The sequence below is a fragment of the Acomys minous genome (genome assembly GCF_964271855.1).
Source record: "Acomys minous genome assembly, chromosome: 12".
Classification (NCBI taxonomy): domain Eukaryota; kingdom Metazoa; phylum Chordata; class Mammalia; order Rodentia; family Muridae; genus Acomys; species Acomys minous.
This window is the reverse complement of record NC_140493.1, coordinates 75,889,848-75,914,145: the sequence shown is the minus strand read 5'-3', so window position 1 is coordinate 75,914,145 and position 24,298 is coordinate 75,889,848. Positions and strand designations below refer to the sequence as shown.

Below are 24,298 nucleotides of genomic sequence, written 5' to 3'. Positions count from 1 at the left end.
GTGTGGGGTGCACATATATATGCATGTTTACATGTATGCAGATACACATGCATGCAGGTGCACATGCACATGTTTGTGTGTACATTCAGAGGCCTGAAATTGATGTCAGGTGTTTTCTTCAATCATGCTCCACTTTTCTTTTGGTTTTTGTTGTTGTTTGTTTGTTTGTTTGCTTGTTTGAGACAGGGTCTCTCTGTGTTAGCCTTGGTTGTCCTGGACTCACTTTGTAGACCAGGCTGGCCTCATATCTCACAGAGATGTGCATGCCTCTGCCTCCTGAGTGCTGGGATTAAAGGCGTGTGCCACCATGCCTGGCTCACATTCCACTTTTCTTTGGAGAGGTAGCATCTCTTAGCTGAACCCGGAGCTCACTGATTGGCTGCATTATCTGGCCAGTTTGCCCCTGGGGATACTGGGACCTCAAGCATCCACAATGCCTGCCTGCCTTTTACATGGTTGCTAGGGATCCAAAACTCTGGTCCTCAAGCTTGCCGGACAAATAGTTCGTCCACTGAGCTGTCTCCCCAGCTCCCACCCATTTATCTTTTTAAGCATCTTGAGAAGCAGAAAGACGGCTGGGCATGGTGGTGCATGCCTTTAATCCCAGCACTCGGGAGGCAGAGGCAGGCGGATCGCTGTGAGTTCGAGGCCATCCTGGTCTACAAAGTGAGTTCAGGACAGCCAAGGCTACACAGAGAAACCCTGTCTAAAAAAAAAAAAAAAAAAAAAAGAAGCAGAAAGACAAGTCCGCTGAGCATCTCAGCAGAATGAAGATACAGAACGCTAAGGAAGGAGACGCCTCGAGTGGGGCACACAGACAACGCTTGCTTCTATCAAGCCAGGTGCCCTTTGAGATCAGCGCTCCAGGTACACGGGCACGCTCTCCAGCCTTGGCTTCAACTGGACTAAACGCAAGAATCCGAGGCAAATCTTGTCCTCATTCCTTCTCCATCTACCACCCACCACAATTGACTGTTATGTATGAGTGCCCCGCATCCCTCATCACCCTGGGAGACAGGGAGGAAGCTGATGGCACATCCGGAAGCTGACTCCTGGCATTGGACAGGCATGCGTGAGGTAGCAGAGCAGAAGAAACATCTTCTGTATGAGTTTGGATCCAAAGAGAGCAGTCCTCAGACCCCATTTGCCACTTGCCATCTGCGTGGCCTCACCTAAGTCATGCTCATGGCCTCATCTGTTGCTGCTCTTCCTCAGGTGACAGTTCTGAATCTGTTTCCCAGTGGAAAAATTAGGAGATAGGAGTCCTCTAGCTTCCAAGGTGATTGGAAATATATATATATATATATATATATATATATATATATATATATATATATTGTCCTATACACATCCCCTTAGGACAGCTTCCCACCTAGGAAAAGTGCAAAGGGTCACCAAAGTGTCCTGGTTGACCACGTGTCCATTGGACCCCTAATTACTCCAGGAAAAGCAACTCTAGAACAATGGTTCCTAAGGTGGTCCCCAGGCCAGCAGTCCCCTCCCCAGACCCCAATCTATTGAATCAAAATACCAAGGGAAACTGCTCTATCTCTGCACGTGATGCTTAAAAGCATTATAGTCTTGAGGAGCTTGCCACGACAAAAGAGACTGAAGTCTAAAGTCCACACAAGAGGAACAGTACCCAGCAGAGGCTTCCAATGGCAGGACAGAAAGCCTCCATGGAACTCAGAGACTACACACACACACACACACACACACACACACACACACACACACACACACCCTTCTGTTGACCATGTAAAGGAGCCAGCCTCTACTCCAGATGTTTGAACTGAGCTGACCTCTTCACTCTAATGGAGATGAACGCCCTTGAGCTAGCCTGTGTGGGGAGACGACAAAATATTCACCCTTGAGACTGACAGCATTATTCCCATCACAGCTGCTGAGGTGGCCACAGTCTTACCGTGACAGCCAATCATCTTGTCTGTGGCAGGAAACCTATGGCCTGATTGCCAAATCACCACCAGCCTCCTGCAGTGTCCCAACCCCTCCCACACGTCACTGGGGAGCTCGTGAGCCCCTCGGCAATAATGCATATCAGGTTGTTACTATACTTCAGGAGAACTTACGTGCGCCCAAAAGGCACCGGGACACACTGTAGTCAGAGGGTTTTAGCTAATGTACTCAGGAAGTCCAAACAGTGGTAGTAAAGGCCAACAGGCACAGTCCCTACACTTTAGGTGTTGGGGACCAACTCCCAGCTGGGGCAGTGTGGTCCGAGGGTTGGGAGATTCAACCTTACCCAGCTCTCCCCTGTCCCCAGCCTGCACTTACCACCTGCGTCATCTTGAAGCACAGTTTCTTGTGTGCTGCGGTCAGCATGGCCAGGGCTCCAGCGGCTGCATTTTGCAGCTTGTCGTCATCTTCCCCACAGAGCAGCACCACCAGCTTAAGGCGGTCGTTTCCATCGGCCAGGAACCTCTCCTGAACCTGGTACAGGCAGGTGTGGCACTCGGTGAGAGATGCCCCACACCTGCACCTCCCGGCGAGGGAGACAGGATCTCTGGCCTCTGACCCAGGCTCTCTGAGAGATTTGCTTTGAGCTGTTCCTGCATAAAGCGTTTGCCTCATTGCCTGAGAGAAAGGGTTACACATCCCCACAGCCAAAGGGCTAAAGAGAAAAGGGGCGCTTCCCACATCCCCTATAATGTGTGGTCTGCCTGTTCTGTTTGCATCTCTACACTAGGAAAAGATGCAACTTCTCTTTGGGAAATACAGACTGCTCCTATGACAGCTCGGGGGGGGGGGGCCTTTGGGGCCTGCTGTGCAATGGGTTTGCTGTCCCTGGGAACAAGGGCAATTAGGATGTTCGCATTCGTTTGGGTGCAAATATCCAAAATGTAAATCTCTGAAAGAGGATAGCAGCCACAGATACCCAGGTAAGGCCCTCCATCTGCATCTCCCTGGGTCTGGAGCAGTAGCCAGCAGAGGGGAGGGTATGAAGGAAGAGGTCAGTATGGTCCTCTCTTGTGGGCCCAGCTGTCCCTGGAAGTAGCTGCCCCCACCAAGGACTGCAGCCCTCCCTTGTCTTACACTTCAATGTGGCCATGATCTACTCATCAGTGATGGAATGGAAGAGTGGAAGCAGAGTTGAGCTCTGTCACTGGCAGGGCCACCTTGGGTAAGTGGCACAGATTCCCCTTCTACGGTCTTTCCCACTCCCTCCCAAATAGAGAGCACTCCAGGGAGGCATTTCTTGATGCCCCAGAAGTCTTGGATTCCTAGTCACTATGTAGATAAGCCACCAACTCAATGGCCTCCCATATGACCAGAAATGAACTTCTGTCCCTTTAAGACCACTGTGTAATTTGATTCTGTTGTTGCAGCAGCAGGTACTTCCCCCTAAGGAGGAGTCTGTCACACTACCCTCTTTGTACCCCACCCATCCCTGACTCCTTGGACTCACCTCTTTTCCTCCCATACAAACTGCCAGGTACCAGCTTAGCCTTAGGCTAACCCTCTAGTGGACTCTAGTAACTCAGTCCCTGCTGCCTTACTCTAGCAAGCTTTCATAAATTGGGTTTTCCTCCATGTGCTGGTTAGAGTCAGAATGGTCCCAGTCAGGGCTGGAGAGATGGCTCAGCGGTTAAGAGCACTGACTGCTTTTCCACAGGTTCTGAGTTCAATTCCCATCAACCACATGGTGACTCACAACCATCTATCATGAAATCTGGTGCCCTCCTCTGGCCTGCATGGGTACAAGCAGGCAGAGCACTGCATGCAGAATAAATAAATAAATCTTAAAAAAAAAAGTGGTGGAACTGTTTGGGAAGGGTTAGGAGGTGTGGCTTTGTGGAAGAGGCATGTCACTGGGGGTAGGTAGCTTTAGGTTGCAAAAGACCTGTGATTCCACTGCTCTCCCTTTGTGGATCAAGTTGTGGCTTCTCAGCTGTTCCCATGATCTGCCATCATGGACTCTTAACGCTCCAAAACCATGCGCCAAATCAAACACTTTCTTTTATAAGCTGCCTTGGCATTAGTGTTTTATCACAACAATAGAAAAGTTAGAAAGACCCTCTGCTTAAAGGAGAGGGTCTAGGCATTGATTTAGGTATAGAGGTGAAGAATCTCAGGCCCACACTGTCACTGCATGAGGGAGGGCTCACATTCCAGAAGTGTCTCAGATCTGGTCCTGTCCTATCTCTGATGTACCATGCAAACATAGTGATGCTTGGTCACCACGAAAAGAAGATAGTCATTAGAGAGTCATAATTTGTCCGGTTTCTTGACTATGGAGCCTTATGGTATGCCCCAAAATTGGTGCTCTTTATATATCCTATGATTATCCAGCGGTCAGTACAGCTATGATGCATTGCAGGTTCTGTGGCCCTGGTGACATTCATAGTGAGGTGTTCTAAAGTGATCCAGAACTGTACCTTAGCATGTCTTCACTGTCCTGTGGCTCGTTAGTGACTACAAATGGTCTAGCCTCTCTTGACCTCCAAGAGCCCTGATCTCCCAGCTTGCCTTGGCATGACATCATTTAGGCTTCATTAACTCAGGGAAATGGTTCCTTCCGCCTCACCCAGACCAAGACTCGGCCTGGGGATATTATGCTATGCAAATGTTTCCTTAGGGCACCTCCCACCGGGAAAAGGGGGCCACAGTCTACATGTGAACTGGGGGCTCCTGGGTTCTCTCACCAAAATGCTGCGGTTTTGTACCATCTCAGAGCCCCAGCCTCATCTCAAGCCCAACATCCCTATCTTGGTCACCCCATCGCTCTGGAGCCCCAGCCTTACTTCCTTATTGATCACCATGTTACACATGCACTCGGTGGCCGCCTGCCGCAGCTGGTCATGGTTTTCAAACATGTAGTTCTCAATGTCTGGCAAGGCTTTCTCCTTGAAGATCTTCTGCCTGGAGTAGAGGAGAGGGGTGAGGAAGAAAGGGCCTTGAGTCCCCCCAGCAGTGAGCATGGGATGTCGGTCACGCAGGGTCCTTCCTCCATCTACACGAGGTCCCTCCCTTTCCACGTCCTCAGCCTGTCCAGGGCACCGAGCCCACCTCCAGAAGAGACACCGATGGATATAAATTAAAGGACATAAATTGTCTCCCAGGCACAGCAAAGGGCTCCGGGATGAATGTGTCACCCTGTCGGAGAGTCGTGTTTATTATTATTGGACAAGGAAATTCTCTCTCTCCCTTTTCCTTCTGCATGTGAGGCCGAGAGACAGCCTGTGACCATGAGAGAGGAGAAAAAGTCCACCTGAAAGTTAAGACAACAAAAGGGGAGGGGGAGGAGGGAGCTCGCTGATCAGTAACTTTGTAATCCCTGCATCAAACCACACCCCACTGGTTTATCCCCGCCTTCATTGCATGAGTCCTTACACTTCCTTCAAGCAGGAGCCAGTTAGGCCAGGTTGTCTGCCACTTAAAATACAGCCCATCATCCCTTTGCTTCCAAGAAGGGTTACCCGCTAACCCTTCCCTCCACCTGGCCATTGCTTTCTGCCTTAGGAGGCAGTGCCATCCGCTTTATACCATCCCTGTGTGGGTTTTTGTTGTTGTTGTTGTTTGTTTGTTTGTTTTGTTTTGTTTTTTATTTTGATTTTTCAAGACACGGTCTCTATGTAACCTTGGCTGTCCTGGACTCACTTTGTAGACTAGGCTGGCCTCAAACTCATAGCAATCCTCCTGCCTCTGCCTCCCGACTGCTGGGATTAAAGGCGTGTGCCCCCACCACCACCACGCCCGGCTCCCTTTGTGTTTTGATAAGGTACCAGCTCAAGCCCCTTCTTGCCTTGTTTTGCCTTTGCTGCCGTCATCCCAGCAGCGGGGTCAGTATGTGGTACCCACAAAATTTCATCCAAACACTCTATGGACGGACACCTCTGTACCTCTCTGCCCTCTCAACTCGCCCTGCTTACCTGAGTTTGTCGCTGCGCCCAGACAGATTTGTGAGTCCGAGGAGGGCCTCATAGTTCTGAAGGCCGTCCCTTTGTGTGTCCAGGAGACTCACGAGGGGCCGCACCACCTCATACACCTGCGGGGAAGACACAGTTCAGGTGAGATGCCAGTATTTCCCCGTGTCTTGCATCTGGAACTTTACGTTTCCAAAGCCCTTTCTTTCCCACTCTATCTGGTTTAATCTAGGATCCTGGGAGGTCGGGTTGCTCCCTTTCACTGTGCGGGTGAGAAGGCTAAATTTCTGGTAGGACAACCGCGCTCATGAGAGGTAGAGGCAGGCCTGGTCTCCAGGGGCCTCTGATTCATTATCCTCCTTGGGACAGCACCACAACCCTCTCCTAGCAGAGGAGATGAGGGGACATGGCCCTAAGAGCAATGATGACACCCTCATTTCCCCTCCGCCTCCATGCCCCCCCCCATCCTTTGCTTCTCAAATACCCACCCGCTCCCCAGGGAAGGCGATGTCCGGATTGGAAACCGCAGCAATCTTGGCTAGCCCATGGGCTGCCTTCACCTTGCCCACATCTGTGCCCTCCAAAGCCAGGGGGATCAGGGCCTGCAAGAGAGAGAGAGCAGTCACTAGCCAGCAACAGACGTCCAGAGGCCTCTTCCTCCTCTGGCTCCAGTTGTCCTCTGTCTGTCCGTCCATCCATCCGTCTGTCTCATCAGAGATTCAGAGCATAAACAGCTTCAGAACATTGCTCCTGGAGCCAGGTGTGGTGGTGCATGCGTTTAATCCCAGCACTCAGGAGGCAGAGGCAGGCGGGTCACTGTGAGTTTGAGGCCAGCCTGGTCTACAGAGTGAGACTAGGACAGCCAAGGCTACACAGAGAAATCTTGTCTTGGAAAAAAAAAAATTGTTCCTATCTAGACAAAGCACCAAAGACTCCTGTGTGCAAGGCTTGGCTTCCAGCTGTCAGTGGATGGGGAAGAGGCTGGACCCGACCCTGGAGGGCTCTGAGCTAATCTGCAGATTAACCCATTGATGCCTTCAGTGGTGAGAAGGAATACATCGCTGGAGCGTGACTTTAAGGGCTGTATCCTGTTTCCCTCCCGCCCTCTCTCCTTTCTCCCTCCTTTCTTCTTTCCCTCTCTTTCCTCTCACTCAGTCCTGACAACTTTGCTTGGCTTCACACTCAGCCACCAAGAGGCTCTGCCTCACCACTGAGCTACAGTGAGCTCCGGGGAACCCCTGAGAACATGAACCCTAACCAATCAATCTTTCTTCCTCTGAAGTTGTCATCTCAGACGTCCGCCACAGAGGCAAAGTCTGACTAACCCGAACACCGCATAAAACAGTTAAATACTTGTCAAGGATTCACTGCCCTGGCTCCCAGTGACTACCAGAGTCCCTACCTTCACCCCTCCCTTAGTTTTGGAAAAAATAATCAATAGGTTGACTTTTACTAGGTGTGGCAGCACAGGGCAAAACTCTCAGCATGCAGGAAGATTACAACAACATACATGGTAATAACTTAGCTAGCCAGGGCTACATGGTGAGACCCTGTCTTGAGTGATGACGATGACGATGATGATGATGGTGATGATGATGATGATGATGAAGAATAGTAGCTATGGTTTGTTTGGTTTTTTTTACACTTTGCCCAGGCTAAGTCTAATCCTAACAGCCACTATTTATGGAGCAGCTACTGTGAATGGAGTGTACCTAATCTACTTCCCACAGCTTTCTGAACAATGAGACTATGATTCTTCTCCATTTTGCAGAGGAAGAAATTACAGTTCAGAGAGAGCACCATGCCCAAGTTTGCACAGCTAAAAAGAAGTAGAGCAAACTCCCACTGCAAGAGAAGTCTTGACACAGACAGACATACACATAGACACAGACAGACACACACAGCCACACACAGCCACAGACAGACACACATAGACACAGACAGAGACAGACACACACATAGACACAGACAGACACACACAGACACAGACAGACACACATAGACACAGAGACAGACACACATGTAGACACAGACACACACGCACACAGAGACACAGACAAACACACACATAGATGTGTGTTTGTGTGTGTGTTCCTTCCCAGAAGATCACCTTCTAGGACAGCAAGGAACTCATCTTGCCTAATTACCTTGCCACCACCTTGAGCTACAATGGCGCCCCGGTCCTTCGGGTTGTCACAGAGTGCCAGGAACACCCTGCAGAGCCAACGATAAGGGAGAATGAATATTCGCTGTTCCTGTACCGAATTCCCAGGAATCACACCCAAGGCAGTCAGAGCCAGGAAACCCAGCACAACAGCAGAAGCCTAGAAAGGCCGGCTGCTGCCCTTCCCTGCAGTCGGCTGGCTCCTTTTCTTCCTTCATAACTCTGTTGAGTTATCACTGCTACCAGGAGCCAATACCAGGACTTCCTGGAAGCCCATCCACCTGGATGCCCTTCTAGTCTGGGTGGTTGGGACTTATTTATTGACTGGACTCTAACCAGCCCTCTAACTTACCCTCCATCTTTGAGGAAAAGGTGACTAAAGGGGCGGTGGTCACCTTCTGATGCAAATTTTCAACTGTGGTGACCTCTTCTCCATGTCCTCCATCGCTGGCTTAACCTCAAACATTCTAACCCCTCCACCCAGCCTCCCGCCTTCCAGTCTCCCTGCCCCCCACCCTGGTTGCACCTGGCCAGCAGCTCCTTCGTCTGGTCCGTGAGGATAGCACTGTCTGCCTTCACCATGCAGGCCAGGGCAGATATGACACCTGCCTTCAGGAGCCGTTTCACCCGTATGTCTACGAAGTCCTTCTTGTCCTGGAGGGGACGAATGGATGGACATGGGGAAGGGACCAGTTGTCAGTCAGCCCCAGGTTGAGTCATTTCAACAGATCATCAGAGTGGGGGAGTAGGCAGGACAGGGGCGATGTGCTTAACCTCACACACAGCAGTGGGGGGGGGGGGTGCTACATTCCTGCCGGGGTGAAACACAACCCAGCATGTAAGGGCTGTGAATAGAGCTCAGTGGTAGCATCTGCCTAGCATGCACGAGACACTGAGTCCATATCATAAAGAAATGAAATGCCCTATATCATAAAGAAATGAAAACCAGCCAGGCCAGTATGGGCGCATGCCTTTAATCCCAGCACTTGGGAGGCAAAGGCAGGTGGATTGCTGTGAGTTTGAGGCTAGCCTGGTCTACAAAGCAAGTCCAGGACAGCCAGGGCCACACAGAGAAACCCTGTCTTGAATAACAAAACAAGGGGCTGGAAAGATGGTTCAGAGGTTAAGAGCACTGACTATTCTTCCAGAGGTCCTGAGTTCAATTCCCAGCAACCACATGACGGCTTATGATGTAACCTGATGCCCTCTTCTGGCCTGAGGTGTACATGTAGACCACTGTATAAATAATCAATAAATCTTAAAAAAAAAAGAAAAAAGAAAGAAAGAAAGAAAGAAAAGAAACACAAAATGAAGAAAAGAAAGAAAGAAAAGAAATGAAAACTATTAAGAGAATGAGCTGGCAATGTGAGTATCTTCCCAATGTCTGCCACAAAGCGACACTCAGATTCTGAGTGTTAACTATAGAAGAAAGAAAGAAAAAAGGATTCTCTGTAACACAAGAAACTGCCAGCAGTGGTCCTGTGGAGATGACGTCACTGCGTGGCTAAGTCCTCTCTACTGCCCACCATTCCATTCGGCAGCATAGGTATGACTTTTATCATTTCCTAAAATCCAAACGATCTCACTAGCTGGGAGTGTTTTTCCATATTCATTAAGATGCAAATAACATGCAAATATATTCTTGGGTAGGGTTCATCTCCATACCTACCCTTATAGGTTTTGTGACATTTGGCCATAGGAACCTCTGCTCCTACTTGGCATTCATATCCCTGAGTCCAGATATGCCAGAAAACCAAACGTTTATGATTTGAAAGCATGAAATAAAACATAAGTGTCCATGAAATCAGCAACAAATGTTGCAAAACATTCCGCTAGGTCTATTTAATCAGATTCAAAATCGTCAGCCATCCCCGCCCCGCAACAGTCAGAAAATTAAAAGACAGAAACCGTGAGCGCCACCTAGTGGGAAAACACTACTATTGTCATAGTCAAATGGCACAGCTCCTCGTCCGAGCTTCCCGGTACCCACCTTGGGGTGCTCCTCTGGCACATGCTGCTTGGAGAACTTGGCCAGCTGCACCAGCTCAGGGACAACCTCCTTGACATCGTAACTGTTGGTGCAGTTTACCAGGGTGTTGGCCACTGAGTACAGGATGGTCTTGTCACTGGTCTGGAGGCCCCAGGTTAGGAAAAAATCAGAAAGGAGTCACTGATGGTCCGTCAGTGGAAGCCTCTAAGCTGATCCTAGTGAACCCCCTCCCACACTACCCGGAGAGCCCAGGCACTGTCTAGACTCCCTCAGGGTCCCGCTGCCTAGACATGTTGTCCTGTCATCTTGCCAAGACAGAGTTATGAATCCTACAACCAGCAAGATGAGGGCCACTCAATGAAAGAGCCAACATAGCTCCACCTGGGAGGGGGCAGCCAGCGGAGGGCCGGGCACCCTTTCCTCTGGACCACTCTTGCCTTGGCCAACTCGAACATAGCCTGCAGGGCAGGGATGTCCTGGACAAAGTCATCCTTCACATCAGCATCCAGCGTGAGGTAGGCCAGGCCCTCCACAGCCCAGCGCCGTGTCCGGGTGTCTATGGCAGTGTTGCAGAGCCACCTGGAAGTAGAGGAGTGGGGAAACCGCTGGAGAGGGAGCCAGGGCTCTGGCAAAGAGTGACTCGGGTTCAGGACAGCAGGTATCCAGTGAAGCGTCTCTTCCCACCTGACTGGGTCACTGAAGCACACCCACCTAATAGCCCCCCATAGAGACCCATGAGGAAGTAGAGGGTCCAGGAGACATAACTCTTACTTTCGACACTGCTTGGCCAGCTTCTCCGTTGACCCTTCGGCAAACTGTCTGAGGCCATAGTCTGAACCCCCAGCTGAGCCAAGTTTGCAGAGCCCCTGTGGAGAAGGGATAAGAAGAATCAGCTGCCAGACCGTGGTGGCACAGGTCTTTAATTCCAGCACTCGGGAAGCAAAGGCAGTTGGATAGCTGTGAGTTCAAAGCCAGCCTGGTCTACAAAGCGAATCCAGGACAGCCAAGGCTACACAGAGAAACCCTGTCTCAAAAAAACGAAGAAGAAGAAGAAGAAGAAGAAGAAGAAGAAGAAGAAGAAGAAGAAGAAGAAGAAGAAGAAGAAGAAGAAGAAGAAGAAGAAGAAGAAGAAGAATCAGCAGCACTGGGCCTGAGTCAGGCCCTGTGGCCCTGTGGTTAACACCGTCCCCCTCTCTCTGCCTGGACACACCTCTGTGCCATGCCATGCCACCTCTTCTGAGGTGCCCTCCCCAGTGCCCTATGTTAGGGAGGGTGTCCACAAAGCCTCAGGTCCTCACCACTTTGACCTCTTTGATGTTTTGAAAACTCTGCACAGGAGAATACTATCCAATAGCAGCAGCCACCGTGAGAGGCCTCGAGATGGCACGAGAAAGCAAAGAAGTCACATCATGTGAGCAGCAAATTCAGGCAAACAAAGTCTAACCTGGGTGAAAACCTGGACCCTTGTGTCAGGAAAAGTACACTGTCTTCTGGAGCAGAAAACCATCAATGCCCATGGCAAAAAGTTTCTTTACCCCTACCCAGATCTAGCCAATGGTCAGAACATTCTCCACAGTTGAGTGGAGAGTGGGATATGACTTTCTCACATACTCTGGTGCCTCACATTTGACCATGTCCCCTGGAGGGGGAGACCTGGTGGCACTCAGAGGAAGGACAGCAGGTTACCAAGAAGAGACTTGATACCCTATGAGCATATACAGGGGAAGGTAATCCCCCTCAGGCACAGTCATAGGGGAGGGGAATAAGGGGAAAATGGGAGGGAGGGTAGAATGGGAGGATACAAGGGATGGGATAACCACTGAGATGTAACAAGAATAAATTAAAAAAAAATAAAGGTCCATATTAAATTTAAAAAAAAAGAGAAAAAAAGTTTCTTTAAAAATTGACATTAGTCAGGCGTGGTGGTGCACGACTTTAATCCCAGTGCTCAGGAGGCAGAGGCAGGTAGATTGCTGTGAGTTCAAGGCCAGCCTGGTCTACAAAGCGAGTCTAGACAGCAAAGGCTACACAGAGAAACGTTGCCTCAAAATTTTTTTTCATATTAGAGTGGGGCATGATGGTGCATATCTTTAATCACCGCACACAGGAGGCAGAGGCAGGTGGATCTCTGTGAGTTCAAGGCCAGCTGGGTCACCTTCCACTCTCTGTTCCCACAGCCCTGCCTATCACTCTGTCTGCAGGGTGGGCCTGAGGGTTCCCTAGAACATGACCCTCTGTACAGGCTGGTTTTATGTGGCATCCCTGGACTGGTGCCCTCCAGGTTCCTGTCCTGACTTCCTTCAGTGATATGGACCTATAAGCCGAATGAACGCTTTCCTTTCCTCCCTAACTTGCGTTTCGGTCCCGGTGTTTCATCACAGCAATAGTGACCCTAACTAAGACACATACGCGCTGGGAGTGGTGGTGCACGCCTTTAATCCCAGCACTTGAGAGGCAGAGGCAGGCAGATCACAGTGAGTTCGAGGCCAGCCTGGTCTACAAAGTGAATCCAGGACAGCCAAGGCTACACAGAGAAACCCTGTCTTAAAAAAAAAAAAAAAGACACATACATGCCCAAAGATGGGGCCATATCTCATTCATCCCAGCACCCCTGGCACTCGGCACCCTGTCCACTCACCACCAGGGTGCGTATCTTAATCTTCTCATTCTTCGTGGTCTTGTAGATCTGCTTGAGAAGGGACACGCCGTTGGTGATGATGAAGGTGGCGCGGCTGAGCTTGGTGGAGGCGTGGATGAGAGCCTCCACCGCCACCAGCTGGTCTGCCTCGCGCTCCGAGCCACACAGGGCCACCATCATCTCCATCACACCTTTCATGCCCAGCAGCTGATTGCCCAGGTCAAAGGGCCCCTGCAGGATCCCCGACACTGTCTGGATGGCATTTACATTCTTGTCCATGTCTTGGGGATCAAACTTGCCCCTAAAACAGAGGGCAAGGGTGACCAAGAGAATCAGCCCAAGGGGGTGAAAAGAATAGATGTAGGGGGGAGATTTGAATTGGCCTCCACTCATGAGCTACGTTGTTGACATTCGGCAACTCACTGAACCATTCTGAGTGTCAGCCTTTTGGCCTATAAACACAGGGCATATTTGCCGTTGTTTTTGAAGGATAAATGACATCGCAACTGGCCACGGGGTATGTCCCCCTGGAATCACACTCTGGCTTTGGGGATCGACCTGCAGGAAGTTGAATTATTGGGTAGCAGCGCTGAGAGATGGTGCACTGGCCTGCAATGCAATCACCCCAAAGTTTCTCCCTTGATGAGCTTTGAGCTGGGGTGCCCTAGAGAGTCATTTCAAATTGGGGTGAGTGACAAGTCACTAGATACTGGTTACGCTGCGAAGGGTGAGACGGCCCCCTGAGCTGAGGCAAGGGCCAAGAAAAGACCCTGTCAGACAGAAGATCGCTGTCAGCCAACAGCTCCAGCTTTCCCAACCTCAGAGGGGAAAATACATAGTCGCAGCCACAGCCAGGCCCAGTGCGGCACCTGACAAGTGCCCTCGGTCAAGTGATTTGGGACATCATGAGTTGAGGCAGTGGGGGGGAGCACCCAAAAGTAGAGGTGAAAGCCGGGCGTGGTGGCGCACGCCTTTAATCCCAGCACTTGGGAGGCAGAGGCAGGAGGACTGATGTGAATTCGAGGCCAGCCTGGTCTACAAAAGCGAGTCCAGGATAGCCCAGACTGTCACACAGAGGAAACCCTGTTTCGAAAAACCAACCAAAGAAACAAACAAAAACAAAACAAAAAAGTAGGGATGAAATAATCAGCCCTGGGAAGGGGCTTAGCAAAGATCAGACTCATGTGTTTTCACAGCAAAGTCAAACAGGAACATAACTAGGGAGCAGGCTGTGCACAGGGCCCCCCAGAGTTAAAAACAGTGGATGTGTCGTCCAGATGCTGGTACATGCAGCGTGACCTCCTAACACCTGACTTACAAGCTGCCTTCCACTGAGCTCAGGGACATTGACCAGTCAGGATGCTCTACAAGCATGAGTTGCTCACGTACATGGAGGCCCTTCATGGGAACTTCTGACCGCAGCTCTTCCTGCATCTGCCAGCCCTTTCATTTGTTTAAGGAGCCACCGCCTGAGCAAGGCTTGTTCAGAGAGAGGCTCCATCTCCCAGTTAGCTGGAGCTTGTGTCTCAAGAAAAAAGTTTTGCCTGTGGCATTTTAGGTTCAGACTTCTTCTTTCTAAGGATTATGGAACTGAGACTCAAGCTCCAAGGACAGGGCGATGCCTGAAGTTAGTAGCAGGGGCAAAGCTCTGATAGGCAGCCTCAGCCATGAGGAGCTTTTAGAGCCACAGTCAAGGTTAGCAGGTGTATGGAACTGGGAGGGAGCTGGCGGGCCCGAGAGCTCAGGATAGTTCTTCATTTGGCAGTCGAAAAAAAATAAATACATAGACAATAGATATATATGGATTTGCCAGGCGTGGTGGCTCACACCTTTTATCCTAGCATTCAGGAGGCAAAGGCACTTGATCGCTCCTAGTTTGAAGCCAGCCTGATCTACATAAAGATTTAGGCCAGTAGGAGGTGCTTAGTGAGACTTTTTCTAAAAAATAAAAGCAAAATAAATGTATGTCTCTTCCCTGGCTTTATAAGAACAGTGTCCCACCCTAGGAGGAGAGAAAGGACACAGAGGAAAAGTCTTCACCCACCTAGGTCCCATCTAGGGTGCAGCTTCCTAAGCCATACCCCAGGTTGTGAGGCATGGATAGTGTTCCAGAAATCTGGACAATGTACACATTGAGGGATCACTGGAATTAACAAACTGCTGCTTCAAAGTAGTGGGTGGGGGGAGGAAGAGAGGGGAGAGAGAGACTCTTCAGTAGCTGATGGAGCAGGCCACATGGGGGATCTACAGTTCTCCACCAGCCGATGAAGTGGTCCACATCTACAGTTCTCCACCAGCTGATGGAATGGTCCACATCTACAGTTCTCCACCAGCTGATGGAGTGGTCCACATCTACAGTTCTCCACCAGCTGATGGAGTAGGTCCACATCTACAGTTCTCCACTAGCTGATGGAATAGGTCCACATCTACAGTTCTCCACCAGCTGATGGAGTGGTCCACATCTACAGTTCTCCACCAGCTGATGAAGTAGGTCCACATCTACAGTTCTCCACCAGCTGATGGAGTGGTCCACAACTACAGTTCTCCACCAGCAGCCAGCACCAGTGCATTGCCATGTGAGTGCAGCCTCCCAGAAGCATCTTCTAAACCCCAACCAAACCATCAAGCCATCAGTCTTGATGTCATCAAGCATGGCTAACAGCCCAGGCCCGCATGACTGTGACTTGATGGAAGACCCCAAGCCACAATCGCACAACGTATATACACAGGTCCCAAATACCCATCCAACTGAGGGGTAATAAATTGCCATTATTTCTGTAAGTTACTGAAGGTGGGCGTGACTGGCTACACAGCCGTAGGTGGCTATTGCCTCTTCCGGGGAACTCACGTGATATACTCCTCGCAGATCTTGCGGAAGTGGTCGCGCTCCGGGTCACAGCGCAGGTCATCGTACAGCTTGTTGATGAGGATGGAGGCCAGCATGCGGGTGTTGTCAGTCAGCGGCAGGCAGGAGGGCAGGTCCGGAACCTGCCCCACCACCTTCAGGATCTTCCTCAGACCTAAGAGGTGACAATAGCAAGTGATATTCCTGAGGGTCTCTGTCCCCCTCAAAAATGTCTCACCGCCTGCTCCCCACCAGCTACGGCTTTAGACAGTACACGGCCTCTCCAGAGTCCAGGGTCCTGGAGGGGGGGACAAGAGGCCCTTGCCTTTTGTGTGACTCTGGCCCTGTGGAGGAAGCCACCTGTTGCATGGCCGATATTCCACCATACTTAAACTCAGCAGTAGTTGATCTCACTTCATGGGTTGTACCTGGACTTCCTCATATACGACTTCATACTGTCTTTTCCCCAGGGCTCAGTATCCTCAGTATTTCATTTACAAAAGTGAAAAAAGCCACAACATACTTATAGACTTGAGGACTTGGTCAGATAATGCGCAGAAATGGCCCAGTTCCCACCCGGAAGCGTAATCGCTCTTCAAACATCTACCATTTCCTCAGGAGTTATTATCATCATCTCTTCTCGTTTCCTTACTGGAGAAGCTTCAGTGGCTTCCTCCGCCAGACTAAATTCAAGATTCACGTGTTCACTGAGCGAGTAGATTAGTAATGGAGCCCCGTATCTGTCCTGCCTTTAACATGGTGTGGGATGGGGCCACCTAAACATGACAGGAATGGGTACTGAGTGCTAACGATGCCAGTGAGGCAACCGGATGTGGACAGAGTTCAGGGTAGGGAGTGCTTCCCTAGCATATAAAAGGCCCAACATGCCTACAGACAGAGGCCCTCAGGATCCCTTTGTCAGGCCAATAATGTGTGGGGATGGCTCCTGAGGAGAGGGATGGAAGCGGAGCTCCAGAATCATTAGGTGCCGGGTGCTGCCTTCCCAGAGACCTGGCATGTCTGTCATCCCTGAAGCTCTGACCTTCCTCAGTTAGGGGTGGGTTTGCATTTTGCCTCATTGAAAAAGAGACTTCATGATGTACACCTGATTAATTACATCACTGTCAGTGATTGTCTCAGTTTCGGGCTCTCTCCTTTCCAATGAGGTCAAAGGTCAAAGGTCTTGGTAAGGGATGAGCATGGGCAGAGTAGAAAGTTCCCAATCTCTAATCACATAGCTAGCTTCCCTGAAACCTCCTTTTGCTCCTTCCAAACTTCTCACAGGCACCCCAGCCACTAGTCTCATCAGCATATATAAAAGACGCTTACTGGAATTCAGAACAGTTTTATGAGTTACGTGTCATAACTCATAGAGGGTGCAGAGGCCAAACACATATTTCTTAATATGTCACAAACTCATATAGCAAAAGGGTTCTGATGTAAGTAAGGGAGGACCTGATGAGCTAACCCAGACACTGAAGCCTGGCTGGCAACACACACACACACACACACACACACACACACACACACACACACACCCTCAGTGCACCTGTTCCACTATCCCAAATCCACTTCTTACTTTGCCCTTCCATCTTCCCTATGGACCCCTCTCACTTCTCTGTGAGAACACCCAGGATCTCCCCCCTTGTCAGTCTGTGCCTCCTCCTAAGCCAGGAGCTTACTTTGGGTTTGAGTCTCTTGAAACACCCTCACTGGCCCTGTCTGAGTTACACACATGCATCACGATGCAGCTTTGCACTGGTCTTACTGGAATTTCTAAATGCACTTGGTTTTCACGTGAGTGATATTCAGGTTAGTGCCTTCCAACCAAGGAGGAGAATAAGAAATACTCCTCCCCCCCCCCCCCCCGCACACACACACTTTCCCCATCCCATAAACTACATAGTTCATCCCAGTGTGGAGCAGGGTCAGCGCTGCTTGGCTCTCAGAACATATGCAGAGACCGGAACTGGGGTAGGGGTTGCATGACAGTGGTCCTTAAGCACTGGGGTCAAGCCTTAAAATCTAAGTACTTGCATATGCGCTGTGCTGGGTGGGTGTGTGGGGCTGTGTTATCTAATGGAAGTTGACTTGGGTTTTCTAGAACAAGACCTGGGCTGTATGTCAGAAAACCCTGTGGGAGAATTAACCATGGCAGATTCTAACGCCACAGGTGTGGTTCCTACACAGATGGAGTTGATTCGGGAGACAAACGCACGCCCACGTGGACTTAGTGACTAGCTGCTAGGTAGAGCATTTTCACTTTGCTTGCTATAAAGCACGCGTGAGATCATCTTCTCCCCTTTGGAAGGCACTAAGTGTTTTATCAAGCATGAGACGTCAGGCATGCTACCCCATGGTTGGTAGAGTCCTGTTTGTTACCAACACTCAATCCTGACTTTTATGTGGCTCTATTCAAAGTCTTGGGATGCTACCCATTCCTGGGTATGTCCTTGCCCTTAATTCAGAGCCTTGACCTACCCACTTCATCGAGCCCACAGGGATCCTAAATACGTTTAATGCCTACTGCCCCCTTCAGTTGACAGAAGACAGTCTCCAGACAACATCCTCCCTCTTTTCTCTATACCAAGACCGGTCCCTGAGCCTAACCTCCCGGCATAACCAAACCTCAAGCCCCTCTCCTCGCCCCATCTCACCATTATCTACAACATAGATGGTGCGTGAGTTGTCGTGAATGGACAGGTCCTTCCTGGGGACGTTCTTATTGAGCAGGTTCAGTGCCTGGTCTCTGCCCTGCCCGGACACCTTCTTACTGACCAGCATGTCCAGCAGGTGGCTGGTGATCTGCTTCAGGTCCTTCTTGGTGTCTGAAGAACAAAGGAGAAGAGCAAATAGAGAGGACCATGAATGGCAGACACTTCTAGAAGGATTCTGGAAGGCCTGCACCCACTGTTTTCTGAGTGTTGCAGTTTGAATAGGAAACATCCTTCTGACAGGCTGCTATGTGGGATGCTTATCGCTTAATGGTGCTATGTGGGGGGTCTACAGAGTAAGTCCAGGACAGCCAGGGCTACACAGAAAAACCCTGTTTCAAAAAACAAAACAAAACAAAAAAGTTTAGGGCTGGAGAGATGGCTCAGAGGTTAAGAGCACTGTCTGCTCTTCTAAAGGTCCTGAATTCAATTCCCACAACCACATGGTGGCTCACAACCATCTATAATGTGATCTGGTGCCCTCTTTTGGTATGTTGGTGTACATGCAGATAGAACACTCATACATTAAATAAATAAATTTTGGTTTTTCGAGACAGGGTTTCTCTGTGTAGCCTTGGCTGTCCTAGACTCTCTTTGTGGACCAGGCTGGCCTCGAACTCACAGCGATCCGCCTGCCTCTGCCTCCCAAGTGCTGACATGGCTCAGAAAAGACAAGCAACCCAGTAGCCATTCCAATAGGGCTAATCTAGAACCTAGGCCTCTGCTGGTGGTGTCAACAGACAGCTTTAATCCCAGCACTTGGGAAGTAGAGGCAGGCGGGTCTCTGCGGGTTCGAGGCCAGCCTGGTCTACAGAGTGAGTTCCTTAGGTTCAATTCTCAGCACTGTGCCACCCCCAAATCCTCTCTATACAAACAAGAAAAGCAATGATGTCCTAACATGAGCAATGACCCAAACCTGCTGGACTTTGCCTAGACTTGCCTTGTCCCTCTTCCCTGGGCTACGCTAAAGACTGGCTGCCGTGATGGGAAACGCCAGGCCATGAAAGAGTGCCGACTCAGAGGCACGGACACCGCTTCCCCCCAGTAGTCTCTTAGTCTCTCTCCTTCATTGTTCTTGTCACACAGCTGTCACTCTCAACACCCTTGGCAGTGAGGAGCAAGTTTCTACTCTTTGGCCCCTGAACAAAGCCTTCCTTTCTCCTCAGGGCTCCTAAGAGCACAGCTTCAAACTTCTGGGCTTGACTAGGATAACAAGAGTACAAACTACTGTTCCTCTCAGAACGGATGAGATGCTGGGCGGTGGTGGCGCACGCCTTTAATCCCAGCATTCGGGAGGCAGAGGCAGGTGGATCGCTGTGAGTTCGAGGCCAGCCTGGTCTACAAAGCGAGTCCAGGACAGCCAAGGTTACACAGAGAGACCCTGTCTCGAAACAAAAACAAAACAAAACTAAACAAAAAGCAGAAGGGGGGTACAATGAAGAAAGAGCCTCAATCATAGAACACCCATCTCTATGATTTTGTCCCCCCAAAAATTAATTACACCTGCAAACACAGATGAAACTAAAGAATGGAATGTTGGGGTGTAAAAATTTTAAATCACATCAATATCCAGTAACACAGACTGTTGATGACTTGTGGTATCTACATTTATGGAACTATCATCAACTTGTTTATAATATAGTTTTTTTTTATCCTGACAGCTAATCAAGAATTTATGAAATAATGTTTAGAACTTCTATGTGCAGGAAGAAAGCTAAGAGTTTTTTGGTGTTTTGGTTTTTCGTTTTGGTTTTTTGATGTGTGTGTGTGTGTGTGTGTGTGTGTGTGTGTGTGTGTGATGAAAACAAATCAAAAGTAAAAATAAATAAAATAAAAAGAAAGCCGGGCATGGTGGTGCACACCTTTAATCTCAGCACTCGAAAGGCAGAGGCTGGTGGATCGCTGTGAGTTCAAGGCCAGCCTGGTCTACAAAGTGAGTCCAGGTCAGACAAGGCTACACAGACAGATCCTGTCTCGAAAAACCAAAAAGAAAGAAAGGAAAAAGAAAACAAATCAAATGTAAACAAGGCATGATATACGTTCCTTTAATCCTAGGACTCAAGAAACAGTGCCAGGTGCATCACTGTGTGTTCAAGACCAGCCTGGTCTACATAGTAAATTCCAGGACAGCCGGGGTATATAGTGAAACCTCAACCCCACAAAAGAAAAGAAATATAAGAGTAATTATTAAAAATATTGGAATAGCCGGGCATGGGTGGCACACACCTGTAATCCCAGCACTTGGGAGGCAGAGGCAGGAGGATCTCTGTGAGTTCGAGGCCAGCCTGGTCTACAAAGAGAGTTCCAGTATAGCCAAGGCTACACAGAGAACCCCTGTCTCAAAAAGAAAAAAAAAAGAATGCTTTCTCTTTTTAAAAAATATTGGAATAATTTTAAGACTATCAAATGGGCACACCTGTAATCCCAGTACTTGGGAGACTGAGAGTGGAGGACGGGAAGTTCAAGGCCAGCATAGACTACATAGAGAGACTCTGTGTAAAAAGAAAGAATAATATTAAATGGTGTATGTGTGTGTGTCAGTTATTTTCCTCACAACTGGTTCAGTACACCTTGCTAAGAATCTGGAGAAGAAAAGCTACATTTGGTTCCTGATGGAAAGGGCGTTGAAAAAGCGGCTCATAGCTGTAGCTGCGGAAGCGTGGGGCTGCTTGCTCATATCTGAGTGGATCCGAACACGTAGACCAGAGAGACAGAGAGAAGCTGGAATCCTTTGACCCACTCCCTTCACAGAGGCCCTCCTGAAGGTTCCATAACTTCCTAGAAACAGCTCCACCAACTGGAGACCAGGTATGGAAACACACGAGCCGGTGAGGGACTTCGCACACTCCAAGCACAATGCAGGTAACATTGATCTCACTCAGGAAGACAGTTTTTAAAAATACCTACAGCAGAATTCCTTTTTTTTTTTCAAGACAGGGTTTCTCTGTGTAACCAGGCTGACCTGGAACACACTCTGTACACCAGGCTGGCCTTGAACTCGGAGGCCCACCTGCCTCTGCCTCCTGAGTGCTGGGATTAAAGGTGAATACCACCACTGCCTGGCTCAGAACTCTAATTTTTAATTGATACTTCTATAAATATATTTACAAGGATAAGAAAATACGGGAGGCTCTGGTGATTCTCTGATTGAGTTTGGGTTTTGTTTAGGAGAACATTTTTCCTCCTTACAGATTTCTGTGTCTTCCCAAGTCACCCCACTGAGCTTCTGTTACACAATGATGAGATACGACTAACACAAAAGTTACCATTTTAACTATTTTTAAGTATAAAATTGAGTGGCATTGAACACAGTCACACTGATATAGCCATCGTCACCATAGCGCCTTCCAGGATGAAAAGCTGACAACTCCATACTCCGTAGCTTATGCCATTTTCCTTTTTATAACCCCAACATGCATACTAAAATCAAACCAGGCCACCTCTGCACGCAGGAGATGCCACACAAGGTGGTGACTGGCTCTGTCTTTTTTTTTTTAAAGATGTATTATTTATTTATTATCAGGTATACAGTACTCTGCCTGCATGTACACCTGCAGGCCGGAAGAGGGCATCACATCACATTATAGATGATTGTGAGCCACCACGTGGTTGCTGGGAATTGAACTCAGGACCTCTGGAGGAGCAGTCAGTACCCTTAACCTCTGAGCCCTCTCTCCAGCCCCACACTGGCTCTGTCTTGAAGCCCACTTGATCCAGAACAGAAAAGTATCTCCTACCTAGAACCAAGGCCTCCTCCTTCCCTCGCTGCTCTCTCTTGTCCTCCCCAGACAGGGAGTCGATGATGGCTTGGAGCAGGTTGCAGACAGCCAGGGCCATCTCTTCATTCTCCGTGGCCATGAGGCTGCAGATTCTGTCTATGCGGACTGTGTGCAGGATGGCTGTGGCCTAGGCCCCAGAAGGAACAGACAGAGTCAGCCACCCTGCCCCTCTCTTCTGTTTGGCGCCCAGGTTAAGAAGTGGGTGGTAGGCAGGGCCTGGTGGCGCACGCCTTTAATCCCAGCATTCGGGAGGCAGAAGCAGGTGGATTGCTGTGAGTTCGAGGCCAGCCTGGTCTAAATAGTGAGTTCCGGGACAGCCAAGGCTACACAGAGAAACCCTGTCTCAAAAAACCAAAAAAAAAAAAAAAAAAAAAGTGGGTGGTGACCACCCTGTCCACTTCATGCAATAGGGAACTTGGGATGGTGGGGGATGGAGGGGGGAGGAGGTGGGGACCCACAGGCTGGGAAACCTCCTCTAGGCGACTCTGAGCTATGTCACCCTGTACTGGAGTCCTGAGGGCACTGAGTCCGTGCATGTGCAGGACCTCACTGAGATCTAAGTGTAGACGGTACACTGAGCTCAAAGGCTGAATATGAAGAGACACACGTTATTGAGTTCAGCTCTTCCTGCAATCCGCTGTCAACACCACCTTGCTTAGTCGAGCCCACTTCCAGCTTTCAGGGAAACGGCCTGCAGCACTCTGGAGCCATAATTCACAGGACCCAGGCTGAGAGGCAGGGGACCCTCTAGGCTCTGTCTCAAGTTCTAGTCATGCCAGCCACAGCCCTGACCATGTGCCACCCTCTGCCTCCTTGGACCAGCTGCCATCCACACCACCTAGCCCCCAATCCCCGGGCCCTTACCCTGGCTCTGTGGCCGCTGCACATGCCGGACAGGGTCCGCACGGCAGCTAGCACCAGCTCGGGCCGCTTAGTGTCCATAAGCTGCAGCAGCAAGCCAACCCCGTTGCTCTGGAAGATCCTTTCAGCGCCGGCTTCCTCGCGGCCCAGGACAATGAGGTTGTTGGCAGCCTGAGGGAGAAGCAACGAAGGCTGTCAGGAAGCCAGATGGAGGCCTTGCCCGTGAACCCAGTGCAGGGGCCAGTGCACCGTCTGCATCTGCAGTACATTGCTGTACTCTCTCCTCCTACAGACCTACTCCTGGAAACAGCCCAAAACCATAATTAAAAAAAAAAAAATCAAAGCAACTTGTATAAGGACCAACTTGACCAAATATGCCACAGCCAGTGAGGCCGCAGCTACAACAAAGTCACATGAAACGATGCCAACAGGTAGAACTGGGGGTCATAGGTTCACTCAGTGTGTGACGGCGTAAAAAGAAAATCGTGTGCCTGCTACGGATGGAGAATGGATGGGAAAGGGTGGAGAGCTGAAAATAGTTTACATGTTAAAGTCAGGTCCTTTTAACATGACTGCTGCCTGCTTTGTTTTCCTATTTAATGAAGTACCTTTTAATCAAAATCAAGGCCAAAAACTTCAATGAGCAAAATATCTGATTTTAAACAAAGACGTCGTCTGACCCTGCTGTTCAACTTGCCACAGTGGCTTCACCCTAACCTTGGTCTTTCTGATGGTTAGTGCTGATTTATTTATTTAAAGTTTTTTTTTAATGTATTTATTTATTATGTATAGGGTTCTGCCTGCATGTACACCTGCAGGCCAGAAGAGGGCACCAGATCTCATTATAGATGGTTGCGAGCCATCAAGTGGTTGCTGGGAGTTGAACTCAGGACGTTTGGAAGAGCAGTCAGTGCTCTTAACCTCTGAGCCATTTCTCCAGCCATAAAGTTTTGGGTTTTTGTTTGTTTGTTGTTTGTTTACTATTTATTTATTACGGGAGAGGGGATGTATATGTTAAAGACAAAACGGTTGACAACTCAGGTTGTCAGACCCCTTTACCATCTGACTGGCTAAGTCAGGCAGCCTAGCCTGGCCTCAGAGGTCCCAGGTAGCAGAGGCTAGCCTTGAATACCTGATCCTCTTCCACATTCTACATGTCGGGGTTAAAGGCATATGCCTGGTTTGGACTAAATGCCCTTTACTTCTCTAGAAGGTTTGGATGTCTTTCTAAGACACTCCCTTCTCCTTTTACAGAATCGTAGAAAATAAAAAATGCTGAAAACCGGAAACAAGTCCAGAGTGATGCTCTCTGACAGGATGCTGCGTGGTGAGTGTGCTCTGTGGCTGTGTTGCCCATCTTGTTTGTACCCGTGGCTTCAGCACACGTAAAGTCTGTTTAGTGGAATCCAGGAACCCATTTCC

General features: G+C 49.5%; 1 protein-coding gene and 1 long non-coding RNA gene across 2 annotated transcripts in view; one reads left to right on the top strand and one right to left on the bottom strand.

Annotated features, from left to right (window-relative positions):
* Nucleotides 1-24,298, bottom strand: part of UNC45B (unc-45 myosin chaperone B) — a 30,499-nt gene that overhangs the window by 899 nt on the left and 5,302 nt on the right. Inside the window, exons 6-19 of the mRNA XM_084748967.1 lie at nt 22,880-23,047; nt 21,974-22,142; nt 18,180-18,350; nt 15,526-15,697; nt 12,678-12,978; nt 10,811-10,905; nt 10,471-10,618; nt 10,040-10,180; nt 8,576-8,703; nt 8,033-8,099; nt 6,374-6,487; nt 5,892-6,007; nt 4,764-4,881; nt 2,296-2,451 (exon numbers count right to left, since the gene is read on the bottom strand). Of these exons, the coding sequence (XP_084605093.1) occupies nt 2,296-2,451; nt 4,764-4,881; nt 5,892-6,007; nt 6,374-6,487; nt 8,033-8,099; nt 8,576-8,703; nt 10,040-10,180; nt 10,471-10,618; nt 10,811-10,905; nt 12,678-12,978; nt 15,526-15,697; nt 18,180-18,350; nt 21,974-22,142; nt 22,880-23,047 (2,064 nt within the window). The remainder of the gene's footprint in view (nt 1-2,295; nt 2,452-4,763; nt 4,882-5,891; nt 6,008-6,373; nt 6,488-8,032; nt 8,100-8,575; nt 8,704-10,039; nt 10,181-10,470; nt 10,619-10,810; nt 10,906-12,677; nt 12,979-15,525; nt 15,698-18,179; nt 18,351-21,973; nt 22,143-22,879; nt 23,048-24,298) is intronic.
* LOC311578897 lies at nt 23,177-24,173 on the top strand. Its single transcript, XR_014772995.1, has 3 exons — nt 23,177-23,307; nt 23,503-23,609; nt 24,131-24,173. It is a non-coding gene; the product is annotated as an uncharacterized lncRNA (long non-coding RNA).